Consider the following 21,245-nt stretch of genomic DNA (forward strand, 5'->3'; position numbering starts at 1 on the left):
TTTCTGACTTGTATTTTGTTATGCAAATGAAATAAAGCATGTTACCTGTTTTTGTACATCATAGGTACACATGTCTTTAAAAAGTAGAAGCTTGATTTTTTCCTGGAAGTTCTTTACACTGTCATGTTTAAAGTAGACTTCTAAAAAGATGTTGGTGTCATAAATTATCATTCAAAAATATTTTTAATAGTGGTTATCAAAATTATCAGTAATTAACCCATAGTTTTTCTTTAAAAAATCTGTGATCTTCAAAATTAAGTTGTAAGAATAGTGTATTGTTGGTTAAGTATGTTTTAAAACAGAATAAAAAAATTCAGCCCTCTATCTTCAATAGTTTTTGTCAGGTGTGTAACAGAATATCAAAAAAGTGAACTTTTTGGGAAATTCAAGTTAAAGTTCAAGCTTGTTTCTGTAAGTTAATGCATGCCAGGTCCATATAGATCTAGTCTCTGGTGTTGTTTCCTTGCCATTTATTTTTCAGAATTCTTATTCTTGCTTCATTGTTGGCTTCCAACACTGATTTCTCTGTTTTAAAGAGTCCCCTGTGGTCAGTGTTAATTTAAGTTCTTTGTATATTTAGTCCACAGGGCACTCCCATCAGTTTTGTAACCTTGAACCTTGACACTACACCGTCATTGAGGCATAACAGAGCTTCCTATTTTCAAGGTATGTAGTCATGCCAGAAAAGTTGTTGATTCCATTTCCCATATACAGTTCTTAAAACTCTCATTTGGACTTTGAATCTTATCATGTAATTACTTCTCTACTACCTTGGTGTCACTAAGACATTAGAGACTAAAAAGTAATAAAAACCAAATGAGTGAGAGGAAATCTACGTGGCTTGCAGGTGTCATAACATGTGCAGACACTTTTAAATTCCTCTCATTTTGGGGCTTTCTTGCATACAATTTCCTCTAAGAAACTTTTTCATGTTGAGAAAACTAAGGGGGGTTTTTTTGATACAAAAAATTAAAAACTGATTATTTGACACTTTGTCACATGCCAATCCTGTAATAAAAACACTTTGACTGTCACAATTTTATCAGTAAACTGTTGAAGTATTCGTAATAAAGTTCCCAAATTTATTGCCCTCCAGAAAAGTTCCCATGCATTCTTGGGACCAAGAACTGGCTGAAACCATAAGTGGAAAGCTCTGACATACTTAGCGAGTCATAGAATGTATATCGGAAAGACAGATTAGAGGCCATAGGAGGGGGAGTGTTCATTGCAGTTGACAGAAATATTGTCTGTTGATGTCGAATTGAGTGTGACAATGAAATCATCTGGTTATGTATAACAAGAGTAGCTGAAACGAAGTTAATTGTTGGATGTTTTTACTGGCCACTCGGTTCTGCTGTGATAATTCCAGAGTCATTCAAAGAAAGTCTATGGTCACTAGCACATGAATACCCAGATGCTGCAATATGAGTTGGAGACAACTTTTACTAGTTGGAGGTGACTTTAACCTGCCAAATATACACTGGGGTGTCTATGGATTCATGGGGGGGGGGGGGGGGGTTTACATACAGACAGTCATGCAAAATTCTTTTGAACACGTTTTCTGAAGATTGTCTTGAGTAGCTAGCTCAGCAGTGTACACGCAGTGGAAATATCTTAGACCTTGTAGCAACAAATAGGCCAGACTTTATTGACAAAGTCAGTATAGAAACAGGGATTAGTGATCATAATGTCTTTATAGCAACTATAATTATAAAAGTTAGTAAATCAGTCGAGTAGGAATTAAAATCCATGGAGAAGAAATAAAAACTTTGAGGTTTGCCGATGACATTGTAATTCTGTCAGAGACAGCAAAGGACCTAGAAGAGCAGCTGAACGGAGTGGACAGTGTCTTGAAAGGAGGATATAAGATGAATATCAACAAAAGCAAAACGAGGATCATGGAATTTAGTTGAACTAAATTGGGTGATGCTGAGGGAATTAGATTAGAAAATGAGACACTTAAAGTAGTAAAGGAGTTTTGCTATTTGGGGAGCAAAATAACTGATGATGATGGTCAAAGTAGAGAGGATATAAAATGTAGACTGGCAATGGCAAGGAAAGCATTTCTGAAGAAGAGAAATTTGTTAACATTGAGTATAAATTTAAGTGCCAGGAAGTCATTTCTGAAAGTATTTGTATGAAGTGTAGCCATGTATGGAAGTGAAATGTGGATGATAAATAGTTTAGACAAGAATAAAATAGAAGCTTTCGAAATGTGGTGCTACAGAAGAATGCTGAAGATTAGATGGGTACATCACATAACTAATGAGGAGGTGTTGAATAGAATAGGGGAGAAGAGGAGTTTTGGCACAACTTGACTAGAAGAAGGGATCGGTTGGTAGGACATATTCTGAGGCATCAAGGGATCACCAATTTAGTACTGGAGGGCAGCGTGGAGGGTAAAAATTGTAGAGGGAGACCAAGAGATGAATACACTAAACAGATTCAGAAGGATATAGCTTGCAGTAGTTACTGGGAGACGAAGAAGCTTGCACAGGATAGAGTAGCATGGAGAGCTGCATCAAACCAGTCTCTGGACTGTGAAGACCACAACAACAACAGTAAATCAGTCAAGAAGTCTAGGAGTGTGTTTCTGCTAGGCAGAGCAGATAAGCAGTTATGATGATGACAAGAGGAGGCTAGTAGAGATTCGTGAATGTGTGAAAAGATCTCGCAGAGAACCCAAAAAGATTCTGGTTGTAAGTGTAATCGCCAAGTGGGTCTAAGACTTCCATTCAGTCCCTTGTTGACCCGTCTACTGTGGCAGTTGGAGATAACAAAACAAAAGCCAAAGTTTTAAATTTCATGTTCAAGAAATTGTTCACACAGAAGAATTGTAGAAACATGCCATCATTTGACTATTGGACAGACTCCTGTATGGATGACATAGTAATAAGCATACCTGGCATAGAAAATCAACTGAAAGATTTGAAATCAAATAAATCACCAGGTCCGGATGGAATCCCAGTTCGATTTTACAAAGAGTACTCTACGGCACTGGCTCCTCACTCAGCTTGCATTTATCGTGATTCTCTCCTGCAGCACGAAGTCCCAAGTGACTGGAAAAAGTGCGGGTGACTCCAGTATATAAGAAAGGTAAAAGAATGGACTCACAAAATTACAGGCCAATATTACTAACGTATGTTTGCTGCAGAATCCTTGAACAGATTCTCAGTTCAAATATAATAAACATTCTTGAGACTGAGAAGCTTCTGTCCACGAATCAGCACGGTTTTAGAAAGCATCGCTCATGTGAAACTCGGCGTGCCCCTTTCTCACACGATATACTGAGAACTATAGATGAAGAGCAACAGGCAGATTCCGTATCTCTAGATTTCCAGAAAGCATTTGACACAGTGCCCCATTTCATGCTGTTAACAAAGGTACAATTGTGTGGAATAAGTTCACAGATATGTGAGTGGCTTGAAGACTTCCTAAATAATAGAACCCAGAATGTTGTCCTCGACAATGAGTGTTCATCAGAGATAGTGGTACCATCAGGCCCCAGGGAAGTGTAATACGACCCCTGTTGTTCTCTGTATACATACATATTTTGGCAGATAGAGTGGGCATCAATCTGCGGCTTTTTGCTGATGATACCATGGTGTATGGTAGGGTGTCAAAGTTGCGCGACTGTAGGAAGATATGAGGTGACTTAGACAAAATTTCCAATTGGTTTGATGTATGACAGGTAGCCCTAAATGTGGAACAATGTAACTTACCGTATTTACTCGAATCTAAGCCGCACTCGAATCTAAGCTGCACCTGAAAAATGAGATTCGAAATCAAGGGAAAAAAAAAATTTCCCTAATCTAAGCCGCACCTGAAATTTGAGACTCGAAATTCAAGGAGAGAGAAAAGTTTTAGGCCGCACCTCCAAATCGAAACAAAGTTGGTCCACTGTAATATGAGACACAATCTAGGTCGAATGAATGACGATACAGCTACAGCAGTCTCGAGTCGTAAGCTTAGCAGTTCAGCTTTACCAGATAGCCATTGCTGTGCGTCAGGCGCTCCGTCCGTATTTATACAGGTACCCTTCCTTTTTCACGTGCTTCGCCTGGTTTGAATCGATTGCTTATTTTGTTTTGATTTGATAAGTGCCGTTTTCTTTGTTATGGGTGTTTCCATCAATCTAAGCTGAAAATGCATTACTGTACTGTGTCATGCATTGTTTGTCGCATTCTGATAGTGCGTGTTTACGGCCTGTCGCCACTTGCGGCATGGCTTGCTTTTGTGTGCGCTACCGCCGCTTACAATTAAAAAAAAAAAAGAAATCCTCTTATTAGCGAAACAATGGCAAGAGACTGCTATTTGTTGTTACTTACACTGCTGCTTTCTTTGATAATGATCAACAAGAACCAAATAATACACTGCGTATGATAGATGATGTTCTGAACAAGAGTTTAGTGAAAATTTTTCTCCATTTGAAAATCTTTGCAGGTGCCTCTTTAGTACATTACATTCTGCACAGAAATTAGTCATCTTAGATTTAAAAATCTAGTCAATTGCCGTGCTTCATTTCTGACTGTATCACTATTAGGCATAAGAATAACACGAATATAAACGTGACATAATATGTATATTCTTCCGTGTTTGCTGTTGTCTCACTCTAGTTTCGTAGTTTATTAGGCTGACAGAATTTAAATGCGATAGCACCAAACACGAAAAAATACATGGCAAAATGTTTATATTTGTATTATTCTTGTGGTGAAGAGAATACTGCATGTGATTCACATTTCATCAGGTTCCTATTAGCAATCATCTCTTCTCACAGGTAGGAAAAAATTCAGAACGGTGGCCTAGAGTTGGCCATATTGACAAACATCCCAAACAGTCTTGCCAGTCAGATTTTCATAGTACATTGAAATTCTGCTACATTCGAAGATGAACAATACGGAATTTGTATTTACTTCGTTGGATAATGTATGAAAATGCAGTGTCGAAACTCGAGGTGGAGAAAAAAAGCTCGTCTTCCACCTTTTTTTTTTTTTAAATTTATTTACTGACGCAGAGGTTTTGGTGCCAGTATTTATCTTTGTGCCTATAAAACATGCATGTGTAGCACAACATACATTCGACCGCAGTAGTTAGTTGTGGTGGCACCTACCAACATTTTTCAGAACTTCCGCTTGCTTTGCACTCGATTCTAAGCCACAGGCGGTTTTATGGATTACAAAAACCGGAAAAAAAGTGCAGCTTAGATTCGAGTAAATACGGTAATATGGATGAGTAGGAAGACCAAACCTGTAGTGTTCAGATACAGCATTACTATTGTGTTACTTGACAGAGTCGAGGCGTTTAAGTATATAGGAGTAACATGCAAAGTGATAAGAGATGGAACGAGCATGTGAGAACAGTAGTAGGGAAGTTGAATGGTTGACTTTGGTTTATTGGGTGAATTTTAGAAAAGAGTGGTTCACCTGTAAAGAAGACTGCATGCAGGAGGCTGGTGCGACCTATTCTTGAGTACTGCTTGAGTGTTTGGGATCCGTACCACATCAGATTGGAGGAAGATATCGAATCAGTGATGAGGCAAGTTGCTAGATTTGTTACCGGTAGGTTCAAACAACATGTGTTACAGAAATGCTTCAGGAAATCAAATGGGAATCCCTGGAGGGAAGGCGACATTCTTTTTGAGAAACACTATTGAGAAAATTTAGGGAACTGGCATTTGAAGCTGAATGCCAATTGATTCTACTGCCGCCAACATACATTGCACATAAGGACCAAAAAGTTAAGAGAAATTAGGGCTCATACGGAGGCATATAGACAATAGTTTTTCCCTCGCTCTATTTGTGTGTGGCACAGGAAAGGAAATGACAAGTAATAGTACAGGGTACCATCTGCCATGCACCGTATGGTGGCTTGCAGAGTATCGATGTAGATGTTACCCACAGATGTGTCTGTTGTTGGCTCGTTGACTGTGAGGATGAGGGTGCTAGTTTCCCCACAGTTGAGTCCCTCCAAACCCTGGGTGAGGTATGCCGGATGTCACATCTTAAGATCCCTGTCCACAGTCAAACTTATATCTAAAATTTGCTCTTATCTATCTGCAAATTTGTTGCTCGAACAGTCCACGAGTGTACTGCCGGTCCATAGAGTCCAACAGGCACAATATTTCAGCGATCAGACATGTCGCCATCGTCAGCGCATCTGACGATGGCGACGTGCCTGATCGCCGAAATATTGTGCCTGTTGGACATTACGAACCGGCAGTATACTCGTGGACTGTTCGAGCAACAAATACGCTGTGAGAAACTGACAGATGTCCAATCTGCTTTGTTTCATGTCAGGAGAGAGTATTTGAGACACACGTGCACAGTGTTTTCTGTACCACAGTTCTGCAATGGTAGCCTGTACACTCACTCTTGATATGCCACACTTACCTCAGAGCTGTGTCCATGTTATATAATTATTTTCTCTGATGAGTTCGTCAGTCTGATTCTTATGAGTCTCGTCAATTGCCACTCTGAACTCCATCACACACGTTGATGTTAGCACCACTATTTCTTTCATTATGAGCACGAACAATCCAACATCACACATTATGTCAGTACAGTCATTACCATACACTGCTTTCATTCTTATACGAATTTCAATTGGAGGCAAATTTTCTACTTCTGAAACTCGATTACACCACGCCTATCACGATTAGGCCGTGTTATAGCGATCTTTACCTTGTGTGAATATAAGAATAATTGTGTATTCGTGTACGTGTTCTGTTCTGATTTATGGGTCTCTTTCTTCCTGAGTTTAATGTGTGCTTGGATATACCGATTTCCAGGTGTGTTTACCTACACCTGTTTCCACATGTTCCTTGCTCAGTGAGCAACATAGTTACTTTACACACCACCATGTTACAATTTGGAGGCTCTGACCTGATTTAAGTTTTCCACAATTTACTTAAATTGCTCCAGGCAATTGACCAGGTGGTTTCCTTCCCCATCCTTGACAGAATCCGAGCGTGAGGTTCAATCTGTAATGACCTTGAAGTTGACAGGACACTAAACCCAATCTTCCTTCCTTCTCACTCGGAGGCCACTAGTGGTGGTGAGATGCAACTAAAGTGCGCGTCATTTATGTTGGCGGCAGAGTTTAGGTTTGTTCTGCGCATCTGACGTCACAAAACACAGTCAGCCAATGAGCAGAGAACGACGTTGCCAGATCTCGACTGCAGTGCAGAGCATGGATGAGTGTCTTCAGTTTTAGAAACGTTCAGTCATAAATAAAGTAATAGAGCAAAAGCAATGTCTTGATAGCAGACTTTCTTTTATAGAAAGTTTGGAAAAAGCATTCTTTATACCAGTTGCTTCATATTCTATTAATTAATTAAATCAAACAACCAATAATACTCCTAATTCAGGTGATAGCCAGGAAAGGTGTTTGTATCAATCTCACGAACTGCTTTTTCGCAATAAAGAACAACGGTAATTGTTTATTTCCTATTGTACTTCGACGAAGCGTGAGTAATTCATAGTCATACCAACAGTGTTTGTCAGTATTTTGCGTGACGTGTTACAGTCTTCATGGCGTCATATAATCAAATGAGGTGCATTAGCGTAACGGATAAGGTGTTGGGCTTCTAAGCGAAAGGTTATGAGTTCAAACCTTGTGCTGTGCTTATTATCTTCATTATTTAAAAACAATATCGAAGTGCCTTACTTCACGAATTATATTCGTTTGAATGCAATTTTTTGAAATTTCTAGTACTTTGTCTCTTCATTAACCCTTTCGCTGCTGCAGACACGTGCTCCCCGCATTCCACGCTGTGCGCGATTTTGTGGTTTACTACATTTAATGCTGCAATATAACTGCGTTGAACATCGAAACAAAATTAAGTCATTTATGGGGGGAAGGTATCAGTGAAGAAGACGTGTAAAAATCTAATTTTTGGTCCAAATAGTTTTTGTGGAATCGAATGATAAGAGTGTCAAAGCAGTCGGAACACGATGTGTCTGCACAGGCGAGCAGTGCAGTGACAAAATCGCGCACAGCCAGGAATGCAGGGAGCACGTCTTTGTAGCAGCGAAAGGGTTAATGCGGCCGTGGTGGCTTTACTTCATGAACTGCGCGCTCCCCCCTAAACGTAAGCTTGCGAACTATGCTATACTATGGCGCTGCTTCTATTGGTGCGTGCGTCGTGTGCAACTGGCAACGCAGCAATCTCCCGCGTCTGGGCAGGCATGCGCGAGCCACCAAGATAAAAGAATTCAACTATAGCTCCAGTGAAGTGGGAATGTCAACAAAGTAATACCTTATCAGATATTGAGAACTGAATGAAAAATTCGGAGGCCCTGCTTTTCAGTGCACCCTCTTATGAAGGTCTGAATGAATATTTATACAGCTTTTTCAGCCAATACTTCTTTATAGACAACTGCATCATCTGCAAAAAGTGTGAAGTTGCTGCTAAACAATGTATACTCCAGGTAGGAATATCAACATTAGGAAAAGGATATATATTGTTGTTCACAGTAAAGATAACCCATTGAGTTGCAGACAGGCACAATGAGAAGACTGTTACACCTTGTAGCTTCTGGCCAAAGCCTCCTTCAGTTAAAAAAAAACCACACAAATACATATACAGGGTGCACATAAAGTCCGGGAACACTTTCAGTTATTTATTGCACGAGAAACAAACATTGTACAGATATCATACATATGTCATTTTGAAGAGAAACCCTGGAAGTTTTCTCTTCAAAATGCAATATGTATGACGTCTGTACAATGTTTAGCTCTTGTGCAATAAATAATTGAAAGTGTTCCCAGACTTCATATACAGGGTGAGTCACCTAATGTTACCGCTGGATATATTTCGTAAACCACATCAAATACTGACGAATCGATTCCACAGACCGAACGTGAGGAGAGGGGCTAGTGTAATTGGTTAATACAAACGATAAAAAAATGCACGGAAGTATGTTTTTAACACAAACCTATGTTTTTTAAAATGGACCCACGTTCGTTTTGTTAGCACATCTGAACATATAAACAAATATGTAATCAGTGCCATTTGTTGCATTGTAAAATGTTAATTACATCCGGAGATATTGTAACCTAAAGTTGATGCTTGAACCCTCCGACGTTCAGTTGCGTGTTGTAAGAACCACGGGCCACGGGTGTTTCATAGGACGTGGAGTACGCATAAATTGGCCAGCCCGTTCTCCTGATCTTACACCTCTGGACTTCTTTCTGTGGGGTATGTTAAAGGAGAATGTGTACCATGATGTGCCTACAACCCCAGAGGATATGAAACAACGTATTGTGGCAGCCTGTGGCGACATTACACCAGATGTACTGCGGCGTGTACGACATTCATTACGCCAGAGATCGCAATTGTGTGCAGCAAATGATGGCCACCACATGGAACATCTATTGGCCTGACATGTCGGGACACACTCTATTCCACTCCGTAATTGAAAACGGAAACCACGTGTGTACGTGTACCTCACCCCTCATGGTAATGTACATGTGCGTCAGTGAAAAAGACCAATAAAAAGGTGTTAGCATATGGACGTAATGTGCTGTTCCAGTCTCTTCTGTACCTAAGGTCCATCACTGTTCCCTTTGGATCCCTACGTAATTCGGTGCTCTCCGATACACACGATCGAACAGTGGAGGAGTGGTACTCAAGCGTCAACTTTAGGTTACAGTATCTCCGGATGTAATTAACATTTTACAATGCAACAAACGGCACTGATTACGTATATGTTCAGGTGTGCTAACAAAACTAACGGGGTTCCATTTAAAAAAAACGTAGGTTTGTGTTAAAAAACATACTTCTGTGCATTTTTGTATGGTTTGTATTAACCAATTACACTAGCCCCTCTCCTCACGTTCGGTCTGTGGAATCGATTCGTCGGTATTTGATGTGGTTTACGAAATATATCCAGCGGTAATGTTAGGTGACTCACCCTGTATATTCACACAAGCAAGCACATCTCGTGCACATGTTTAAATGTTTTTTGACAACAAGAATGTGTGAAGTTGGATTGCAACTTTCCCACTTCTCTTGTAAGAGTCGACTTACTTGGTGTATACAGCTGATCTTATTCTCTGGATAGCCGGCTTCTGGAATCTCTATAAAATTCTTCTCCGAAGAATGATGCTAGTTACAGGAACCTTAAAGACTCTCTCACCACTTGCGAAATAATTTGGTACTCGAAGAATACTTTTCAATGACTATTGGTATATTCGAGCTTCATAAGAACAAAATTCACACTTCACACTCAAATATTTAACTTCTCGTAAGTAACTCGTATTGTCTCACATTAGAAACAAGATTTAAATCCATTTAGAAAAGAGCTGGCTTAACAACCACATCTCTACTACAAACATATAGTAAAATATGTCTTGCCTCCAGCAAGTCCAAGATAAGAGTTTTTTCAGAATTCCGAATCTCAAATGTTCGTGTTATTTATAACAGTGGTCACTGATAAGATTAACACAGAATAACCTAGAAGTTGCATAGTTCTTCCTTTCCGTTTCACTACTGCTTCTGTGGATCAACCGACAACTGCTTGTCAGTGCCGTTCGACCGCCGTGTCTACTGTCTTCTCACGACAAACTTCAAATCTGCACACACAAACATGCGACGTGCAGTAGGTAGGATTCTATCGTACCACTCTCACATCTAAAATATCGTGTGTTCGAGATGGTACGCCGAAATCCTTGAAACACTACAACGTGACCTCTACCACCAATAGCTCCGACTGTCACATCAATAGCAATCTGCTATTTCTATTCACGTGGCAGTTGCATTCCAGTCGGAGCTGTCAGTGGGAGTGCTCGTGTGTGTGTGTGGGGGGGGGGGGGGGGGAGGGGGGTGCTTTCTTGTGTGTCTTCTTTGCTTAAGAAGGCTTTGATCCAAGACTATAATGTGTAACAATCTTTTTGTTGTGTCTGGCTCCAACTCAACAAGTCATCTTTGTGGCGAGTAACAGTCTATCCTTTTCCTAATATTTTTGAGGTTACTACTATTATCATCTTCCAAATCATTGATATACAACATTAACATGAGGGATTCAACATAATCTGCAGGGACACAGTCAAAGTTACCTCTGCTTCTGTCGGCAATTCTACATCTTAAGAAAACGTGCTATTTCATCGCTACCAAGAACTTGTCAACCTAGTCACAATTTTGTGGTTTGTTGCTTTGAATTTTTTGATATGTCACATAGAGAGGACTGTGTTTTGTGAGCTTTGTGTTTTTCCTAGATCTCCCCTTGTTCAGTCTTCCTAGATGTCTCCCTGCCCTTTCTGAGCACTCTGTTAGTCTCCATGTTTTCTGAGTCACATCAATTTGGCCTTCCCTATATCTTCCTCATTCTACACGCCTTTCTCGGTTCTACAATCCTCTCTGTCATCCAGAATGAAATTTTCTCTCTGCATCAGTGTACGTACTTATATGAAACTTCTTGACATATTAAAACTGTGCACCAGACTGGGACTCAAACCCAGGGCCTTTGTCTTTTGTGGGCAAGTACTCTAGTTTGCAAGTTTGGAGGGTAGGAGATGAGGTACTGGTGGAAGTATTGCTATGAGGTCAGATCGTGAGTTTTGCTCGGGTATCTCAGTTGGTACAGCACTTTCCCATAAAAGACAAAACTCCTGAGTTCGAGTTCTGATTCTGTGCACAGTTTTAGTGTGCCAGGAAGCTTCTCTGTGTCCGATCAGCTACATACTTAGTTATATTTATTCCTCCTCCTCTTCTTATACTTCTCACTTTTCATTTAAACAAACAGTTGTCTTGCATTGGGTGTTATTCATTTCTATTTTATTTTTACTTTTTATTTATAAAATGCAGGAAACATATTTCTCTCAAGAAGTTTGTCACGTCTGCCGTAGCAAAATTATCCTCGATTTTTCATTTGCGTTGTTAATCTCTCGGCATAAATTTTGAAAAGCTTCAGTGACAGCAACAACCACCTTGTGTAATACCTCTTCCAATACCCACCTCATCGGCAGTCATTACAATCCGCTTCTGTAACTGAGATCATTATCGCACACCTGTGGCACGAATCTTGGAGGTAAACTGGTTTGAATTCTGGCGATGGATGAATTTTTCACTGCCATTATTTTGCTGGCAAGGGGAGCAGTGTTGGTGATGATGACATTAGTCCCTACTCGAGATTCTTGTCAGCAGTGTCCTGCATTAAATTCCAAACTTCTTGACAGTGTCTCATAAAGTGATGGCATGTGAAACTGTCGATGGCAACCTGTCAGATGGCGATGTTATGCTCGGCATGTAGAGTGATGGGTTTAAACAGTGTGGCCAATTCTTTGGCTTTGAACACTGAAACATGTGATAGTCTTGTTCAATTTTTGGGTACCACAGCCTTTTAAGAGGGTATGAAAACTATTTGTGCAAACTGTCAGAAATTGGTGGAGAATGTGCTGTCCGGTAATCTCCAGTCCACTGATCCACTATACAGCCTGCCTAAACTGAAGAATCATGCAGAGGAATCGGGAACCGTGAGATAAATAAAAGTCTACTGTCGCTTAACTGAGCAGTGTATTCTGACAACAGTTCACATGCACGAGTAATAGTTTTAAAACTCATTAAAGATGGCCTTTGGTTCTCAGTACTTGACACAGTTCAGAGACAATTTCTACTCTTTGTTGATAATGTAGTTAATTGCTCGCCGTAGAACTGAAGAATAATCCCAGACACTTGCCACACAGTTTTTTATAATATAACAGGCTCCGCCTGAAACAGAACATCAAAAATGAAATACGGGTTTGCCAGTAAATCATTAATCCAATTAGGTTCACTGTTACACACTTTCACAAGATATAAACGATATCTCATTCATTCAAAAAACCAATGTCAGTCATCATTAACACCATCCGAGGCTTAAGCAGACTGTCACAGACAGAATGGTGCTACATTCTGTAGCAGAGCATAATATTTTCCCTATGACTGATGACAATCGAGTAAGCTCCATAGTTCAGATACTTCAATCTTAATACACTCACTCCGAAACTGCTTCTAGCATTGGCAGCACTGCTCAACTCGCATCCTTTTTAACTACAAAATTGTTCATATCGTTCGTTGAAGGCCTATAATGATACCAATTTTTCTCAAAGTAAATCCATGCTCTGTTTACATCACATAAAATTCTGAGCCCAATAACTTTAAAATTTAACCTTCAGAAATTTTCGAATGGAGTATAGTGAGGCTTGGGAAAGTTTCCTTATTACTTATCTCAAATATAGTGCTGTCATATGTCAAATACAGTGCTGTCATTTTTGCTCTGTATCTTATATAGTAAAGTAAGTTAATCTAAAGCATTTTCACATTTTTTTGGCACAAAAATTGGTTATTTAATAATTCAAAAGTAAAAGAGGTAGCTCTACCCAATGTTTTTGTAACCAACTTAACCTAATTCCAAAAGTATAACTTTCTAAGTATAATATTACATACTTTAAACAATTGGAAAAAATTGGATCTTTGAAGAAACTGATGATTGGATCACGTTGAGGTTCAAAACCTTTGACAACAGTTCAATTTTACGTAATATGATCAAGTTTTATAACAATATTCAAACATTTAATTTCACAGAAGTTTAATATACAATCTCGTTGTTCGCTCTGTCCACGGCGTGTGTCAGGCATCGCCGTCTTGGCCTCGCCTGAGCAATGAAGAAAAATCAGTTCCTCACATGCCCCACTAGACAAACCGATAAGTGATTGCTTCCCTACAGGTGGTCTCCTCGGTGCTATTCAAGAGGATTAGGCTGTGTGTCAGCACCTGGTTTCACATTCTACCTTCTTATCATTATCAACATCATCATCATCATCATCATCATAATCATACAACACAAACATGACACCGCACTACACATGCATCTATTACACTCACGTACAAGGGGGGACCCAAAAGTAACCGGAATCGTAATGTTGCACATCGTGTACTTGCAGTAGCAGGTTGCGCTCCCAGAGGGTTGTAGTAGGAGCTCTTCTGAGTCATTCTGCCATGCGGCATCACCCTACAGTGAGAAGTGTGGTTTCTTTGGCAGTTCTTTGAGTGTGTGTACAGTGCAGACTTAACACAAGGAAATGACTAGTTCTTACAAACAACGTGCGGCAGTGAAGTTTTGTTTCTTGCTTGGCAAGAACACAGCAGAAACTGTTGCGATGGTTCAGACAGCCTACAAAGACCATGCTCTTACTAAAACGCAAGTGTACGAATGGTTTTCTCGGCTTAAAAAGGGAGAAATGGTGGTTGAAGATTAGCCCCGTTCCGGCCGACCTTCAACTGCTCGAAGTGAAGACAACATCGACAAAAACTGCGATCTCATCAGTGAAGATTGACACAGGACAATCGACCAACTCGAGAACTTGTCCGCGTTGTCCTGGAGCTCAATTCAGCGCATCTTGACCATCAATTTGGGGATGCGAAGAGTGGCAGCAAAATTCGTGCCGAAGCTTCATACCGGATTTCAAAGGGATCGTCCCGTTTGAGCCTGTCTCGAAATGAAGGATGCGTTCAAAGATGAGCCACATTTTTTCAACAAAATCATTACAGGTGATGAGTCATGGTGCTGTGGATATGATACAGAAAGTAAACAATAATCATCACAATGGAAGTCACCTGGCTCACCTCGACCAAAAAAAGCTCAATATGTGAAATCGAATGTGAAAAACGATGTTGATCTGTTTTTTTGACATCAAAGGGATCGTACACTCTGAATTTGTCCCTGAAAACCAGACAGTATACCAGCAATTCTATTTGGAGGTTATGAAACAGCTTCGCAGAAGTTTGTCGCGAAAACGTCCAGCGTTGTGGGATTCTGTCATGTGGTTCCTGCATCATGACAACGCTCCCGCGCACACGTCTCTCGGTGTTCGCCAGTTTTTGGCCTCAACGAAGACGACTACCTTGACCTATGCGCCCTATTCGCCAGATTTAGCACTCTCGGACTTGTTCCTATTCCCGAGGATGAAAAGAGACTTGAGAGGGAAGCGTTTTGCGGATGTGCAAGACGTAAAACGCAGTGTCAGGAAAGTGCTAACAGGTATCAAAGAGGACAAATTTAAAAGGTGCTTCGAACACTGGAATGAACGTTTGGACAAGTGTATTAATGCTAATGGAGAGTACTTTGAAGGAGATTAAAGGTGTATTTGAAAACATTAAAGTATACGCTTTCTAGAAAGAAATTCTGGTTATTTTTGGGTCCCCCCCCCCCTCATACACTCAACAAATACACAATTCTCACACACTCACAAGGAAAGGGGCCATTGTGGTCAGCAGAAGAAAAGCCTTCCTGACCAGGCGGCTCAGCCTAAACCTACAAGTCACTCAACCAACAATGCCACTTAAGTTAACTTTACTTTACTGGCACTTTCTGTCTCGTGTAGAGTTACATTATCACTGTATACTGGTATAAGTTGCAGAAATCTTTTTCTCTTCTCGCAGTTGTAAGTTGACGTTATCATTTTTACGTATTCAGGAAAGGAGAGAAGCTGCGAGACGTGGACCTGCTCATCACCGACGGCGGGGGCAGCGGCAGCATCGGAGAAGTGGAACTGGGCGAGGTGGTGCTGAGCCCTGACGCAGAGCGCATCTTGGGGGAGGCGGCAGCAGGTGTGGGTGCGGGGGCGGGTGACCTGGCGGCCCACGGGTTGGCCGTGCTCAAGGCCTGCCACGCCCTCACCGAGCGGCTCACACGCCTTGCCGCCGAGCAGGGCCGTGTCGGCACGAGCGCCTCCAAGAAGGGGGCCGGCAGTGTCGTGGCCGCCCACGACATCGTGGAGGTGTGTATCCGGGTCGGGACACAGAGCGGAGCGCAAATGTCATGCCGCACTCTGTGATGGCAGTTAGATGCTCGAGTAAAAAGAAATAGGGCCGTGTCTGAAGTCTGACTTCCGCTAAAAATTAACTCCTTTGTTTACTGGAAATAGTATGTATAGCATACATAAAACCACGAGTTTTAGTGTTTGCTGCAATTCTAGTTAATATTAAAACATTATATTTACGGTGAAAGTGTAACTCGTGTAGAACAGCTGGGATTTGGGGGGAAAATGATGCATCTCCACATTACTCATGGTTATTGCTAAATTTTACCAAGCAAATTACTCATGCACACAGTGTACCCAATAATTTACAAACATTTCCTTCCTTACTGGCACAGGACATGCCGATACATACCTTAGTCACCTGTGACTGAAGCCTCCTCGCTACGATGCAACACTCACATAGGAGACACTCAGTATACGTAAATTGAAGGGGGAAAGAGGAATAAAGGAAAGGAAAAGGAAGAGAGGGGATCGCTGCTGTCAGAAACCAAACGCAGTCATGGGGGCTGTAAGAAAAAAGTCACTTGAGGTTCTCTATCTATGCTGAGGTCATCTCTAGCTGCAACTGTTTTCTGCTGTTCAGCTCTTGAAAATTTTTCCTTATTTTCTCTCTCTCTCTCTCTCTCTCTCTCTCTCTCTCTCTCTCTCTCTCTCTCTCTCTCTCTCTAAGGGAGAGGGAGAAAGATAAGGAGAGAGAGGGAGAGGGAGAAAATGAGAAAAATTTTCAAGAGCTGAACAGCAAAAAACAGTTGCAGCTAGAAATATATTTACTGTATAAAATGCATGTTTGACCGTCAGCTGCCCTTATTTTAAACCAAAATATCAACTGGTTTCAGTCATGGACCATCTTCACAGATAAGGGTTAAAATGGTTTAAGCCTCAACATTACATTTGTCACTACTTACATAATATGTAGAACATATCATGAATATCACGAATATCATGATGTGCTCTACACATTATTTAAGTAATGATAGATGTAATGTGGCTTAAACGATTTTAATCTTTATCCATGAAGATTGTCCATGACTGAAACTGGTCAATATTTGGGTTTAAAATAAAATCAACTGATGGTCAAATATGCATTTTATACATTACGTGATAGCTGTTGATAGTCATCTTTCAAAAAAAAAATGTTTAAAATTTTTACATGGCCTGCAGGTCCATTCTTTAATGGGATGCTGTACTTTCCACATCAAAAATTCAGAATGTAGATCAATATGATTCAATATGGTAAAATTACTGTCATACATCCTATCCCAGTACACATAACTTTTTAACCGTTTAACTGCTCTGAACGTGTTAACGCGTGTGCCTTTGTTCCTGTCCCTGTGTGCTCTGAACATGTTTACGCATGCCACCAGTCCTTCTACCTGGTACTCTGAACATGTCATGCATAGAAACATTCAGAGTACCAGGTAGAAGGATTGGTGGTGCGCATAAACATGTTCAGAGCACACGGGGACAGGTACAAAAGGCAAATGCTTTAACATGTCCAGAGTAGTTAAAAGGTTAAAGTAAAAGCAGAGAAGACATTGAGCAGCAGATGGGGTTATTTCATAGTAGACTGTTAGATTTCAGCAGATGGATGAAGGATTTTGTCCAGTAACTAAAAAACTCACAATCTACCATTAAATGTACCTGCCTGTTTCTTGAAACCTCCCGCATTGATGAGTGACAAAAAAAAAGGTCATAATTTATAGTGTTTTTCCTTTGTTTGATTCGACTTAAAAATCGAAATGTGTAATGCACTGTTATGTTTTTCCTACTTTTATTATTTGTGGAGTTCCTTTAGATCTGAAACTCTTAATCTAAGTCTGCCTCATTGAACATTGAATGAATATGGCCAATTATATTACTGAACTAAGGGCTCTCTCTTCTTACAAATATACAAATCTGTTACCATACACATTCTCCTTGACAAAGTTGATTTCTCTCTCTCTCTCTCTCTCTCTCTCTCTCTCTCTCTCTCTCTTTCTGCCAGGTCTGTGTCGTGGCCACAAGAAACAATGTTATCGTTCCAGTTTCAAAATATATTTTCATTTTCTAGTAACCCAATATTATACATAAAGTTTAGTTTTCATTCTCAATTTGTCCCTTTCTGTTCATAAATTTTCTTCAATATTTCTTCTTCTAAATAATGCTGGAAATCCTTGTATTCATATGGGTGATGGTCTTCTGATGGTCCCCATTCCATGATGCATCACAGCAATCTCTCCTCTCAAAATCTTATTCATGCATCCATACCATATGAGTTGTTTTTTTCCACAGAATCAATAACTGAACATTTGACATTCATTTTCTTCCTAACAACTTCATCTCTGACCCTTTCCACTTGCATATCCCTACATACGGTGTCCCAAAGTCCATGTCAGTTACCATCAATCTTTTCAAAAATTTTGATTTAACTGTCCACACTTCTGATCCATATGCTGTAATGTATCTGATTGTTTTATTTGTTTCCTTTCTGATTTGTTGATAAATACCATTTAGTGTTCCAATAGTGAACTTCCCAGCATTAATTCTTGAATTAATTCACATATCTTTCCATCTGGAGTGAATTTTACTCCTATGTACTTGTTCTCTTCAGTATGGGTAATCGTTCCCATTCACTCTTTCACTAATAAATCTTGATTTGTACCTCTTATTAAAATGTGTTTTATTCATGTTGACCCAAGGGCCCCATTTTTTATACTCATTTGTTAATTAAGTGGTGATATATCCTCTTACGTCAAAATTAATTAGCCAATAGCAAATTGTAGTAAATATATTTTCTTACACTGTGACAGGCAGCATTCCTGCTGCAATCTCTTTTGTAAACTTAAATGTATGTGAGAGGAAGTTAAATACATAAAATAAGGGAAAGGCAACCACTCGTGTACAGCCGATTGATGCATGGTGCACAGAAATGTATTACAGAAAACAGTAGTTACACTAGCTTTTGAGCTCTTACTCTTTTTCTAGTAAAAGTACACACATTCTCACACAATCAGACACCCAAATATGCACTCCTGCAATAGCAGCAAAACTGGTTATTTAAAGGAGGTGCCTGAGCAGATGGAGGTAATTGGGTGGGGGGGGTGGGGGGGAGTAGTTAGTGGAAGTAAGGTGGGTCATTTAGTTTTCCTGTTAGTCTTACTGGCTGAGTGGATTGGGGGATAGCTTTTATGGAATTTGTGTGTCCCCCCCCTTTTGATCCATGGCAACAATGGGGTTAGGATTATTTCACATGGTTAAGTTATTTTATTTTTTTCACCACATGGTTGAACTTTCAAGTGTTTTGAAACCGGTCATGCATCCTGTATAAGACTATTAATTTAGCAACTGTTGTGCATTTTCTTCTTTTTATAAAACAGGTGTGTGCCTGCGCATGCGCGCTCGTGTTTCTCTGTGTGCCTGTCAATGGCTCAACACTTCCGTTATTCACTGAGTGGGCACTTTTACTCCTAAATAAAAATATTAATGGAATAGACAATGTACTAGTGACAAAACACACGTCAGCGAAACTTATAACAAAAGTTTTGCTATCAGATAAACATCGCACGGAATAACATTGCTGTGCTGTCAATAGAGTGATCACTACAGTGCTCACTATACATATTCAAATCCAACACCCACGCCAGTAGTAAAATTGTCTATGCTACTGACTCCTCAGATAACAAAGATGTTGAACAAATGTCTGTTGAGAAAAGAGAATTATTCAGTATATTTTTATATCAACAAAAATAATCAATTTGTAAAATATAATGTAATTGGATGGGCAAAAAATCTACTCACCAAATGGAGGCAGGACAATACATATGTATAGGTATTGTAATTTGCAAGCTTTCAGAGTCAATGGCTGCTTCGTCCAGCTGAAAAGGTTCTGGGTGACTTCGTAACTCTACCTCATTGCCTACGCCTCTCCAGCCTTTCCCTACACCCATCTTCCTTCCTTCCCCTTCAACTCTTCTGCCAGAAGGAGCCACTGGCTCCGAAAGCTTGCAAACTGCAATACCTTTATACACACCATTTTGTGAGTAGATTTTTTGCCCATCCAATTACAGAATATTTTCAATATACACTCCTGGAAATTGAAATAAGAACACCATGAATTCATTGTCCCCGGAAGGGGAAACTTTATTGACACATTCCTGGGGTCAGATACATCACATGATCACACTGACAGAACCACAGGCACATAGACACAGGCAACAGAGCATGCACAATGTCGGCACTAGTACAGCAATGCAGGCTGCTATTCTCCCATGGAGACGATCGTAGAGATGCTGGATGTAGTCCTGTGGAACGGCTTGCCATGCCATTTCCACCTGGCGCCTCAGTTGGACCAGCGTTCGTGCTGGACGTGCAGACCGCGTGAGACGACGCTTCATGCAGTCCCAAACATGCTCAATGGGGGACAGATCCGGAGATCTTGCTGGCCAGGGTAGTTGACTTACACCTTCTAGAGCACGTTGGGTGGCACGGGATACATGCGGACGTGCATTGTCCTGTTGGAACAGCAGGTTCCCTTGCCGGTCTAGGAATGGTAGAACGATGGGTTCGATGACGGTTTGGATGTACCGTGCACTATTCAGTGTCCCCTCGACGATCACCAGTGGTGTACGGCCAGTGTAGGAGATCGCTCCCCACACCATGATGCCGGGTGTTGGCCCTGTGTGCCTCGGTCATATGCAGTCCTGATTGTGGCGCTCACCTGCACGGCGCCAAACACGCATACGACCATCATTGGCACCAAGGCAGAAGCGACTCTCATCGCTGAAGACGACACGTCTCCATTCGTCCCTCCATTCACGCCTGTCGCGACACCACTGGAGGCGGGCTGCACGATGTTGGGGCGTGAGCGGAAGACGGCCTAACGGTGTGCGGGACCGTAGCCCAGCTTCATGGAGACGGTTGCGAATGGTCCTCGCCGATACCCCAGGAGCAACAGTGTCCCTAATTTGCTGGGAAGTGGCGGTGCGGTCCCCTACGGCACTGCGTAGGATCCTACGGTCTTGGCGTGCATCCGTGCGTCGCTGCGGTCCGGTCCCAGGTCGACGGGCACGTGCACCTTCCGCCGACCACTGGCGACAACATCGATGTACTGTGGAGACCTCACGCCCCACGTGTTGAGCAATTCGGCGGTACGTCCACCCGGCCTCCCGCATGCCCACGATACGCCCTTGCTCAAAGTCCGTCAACTGCACATACGGTTCACGTCCACGCTGTCGCGGCATGCTACCAGTGTTAAAGACTGCGATGGAGCTCCGTATGCCACGGCAAACTGGCTGACACTGACGGCGGCGGTGCACAAATGCTGCGCAGCTAGCGCCATTCGACGGCCAACACCGCGGTTCCTGGTGTGTCCGCTGTGCCGTGCGTGTGATCATTGCTTGTACAGCCCTCTCGCAGTGTCCGGAGCAAGTATGGTGGGTCTGACACACCGGTGTCAATGTGTTCTT

At 41.2% G+C, this 21,245-nt stretch overlaps 1 protein-coding gene across 4 annotated transcripts in view; it reads left to right on the plus strand.

Annotated features, from left to right (window-relative positions):
* The window catches only part of LOC126108473 (transmembrane protein 98-like), a 43,431-nt gene that overhangs the window by 8,460 nt on the left and 13,726 nt on the right, over nt 1-21,245 (plus strand). For all 4 annotated transcript variants that reach the window (XM_049913720.1, XM_049913721.1, XM_049913722.1 and 1 more), the window contains one exon: nt 15,456-15,759. In XM_049913720.1, the coding sequence (XP_049769677.1) occupies nt 15,456-15,759 (304 nt within the window). The remainder of the gene's footprint in view (nt 1-15,455; nt 15,760-21,245) is intronic.

Source organism: Schistocerca cancellata, chromosome 11 (assembly GCF_023864275.1).
Source record: "Schistocerca cancellata isolate TAMUIC-IGC-003103 chromosome 11, iqSchCanc2.1, whole genome shotgun sequence".
Taxonomy (NCBI): Eukaryota; Metazoa; Arthropoda; class Insecta; order Orthoptera; family Acrididae; genus Schistocerca; species Schistocerca cancellata.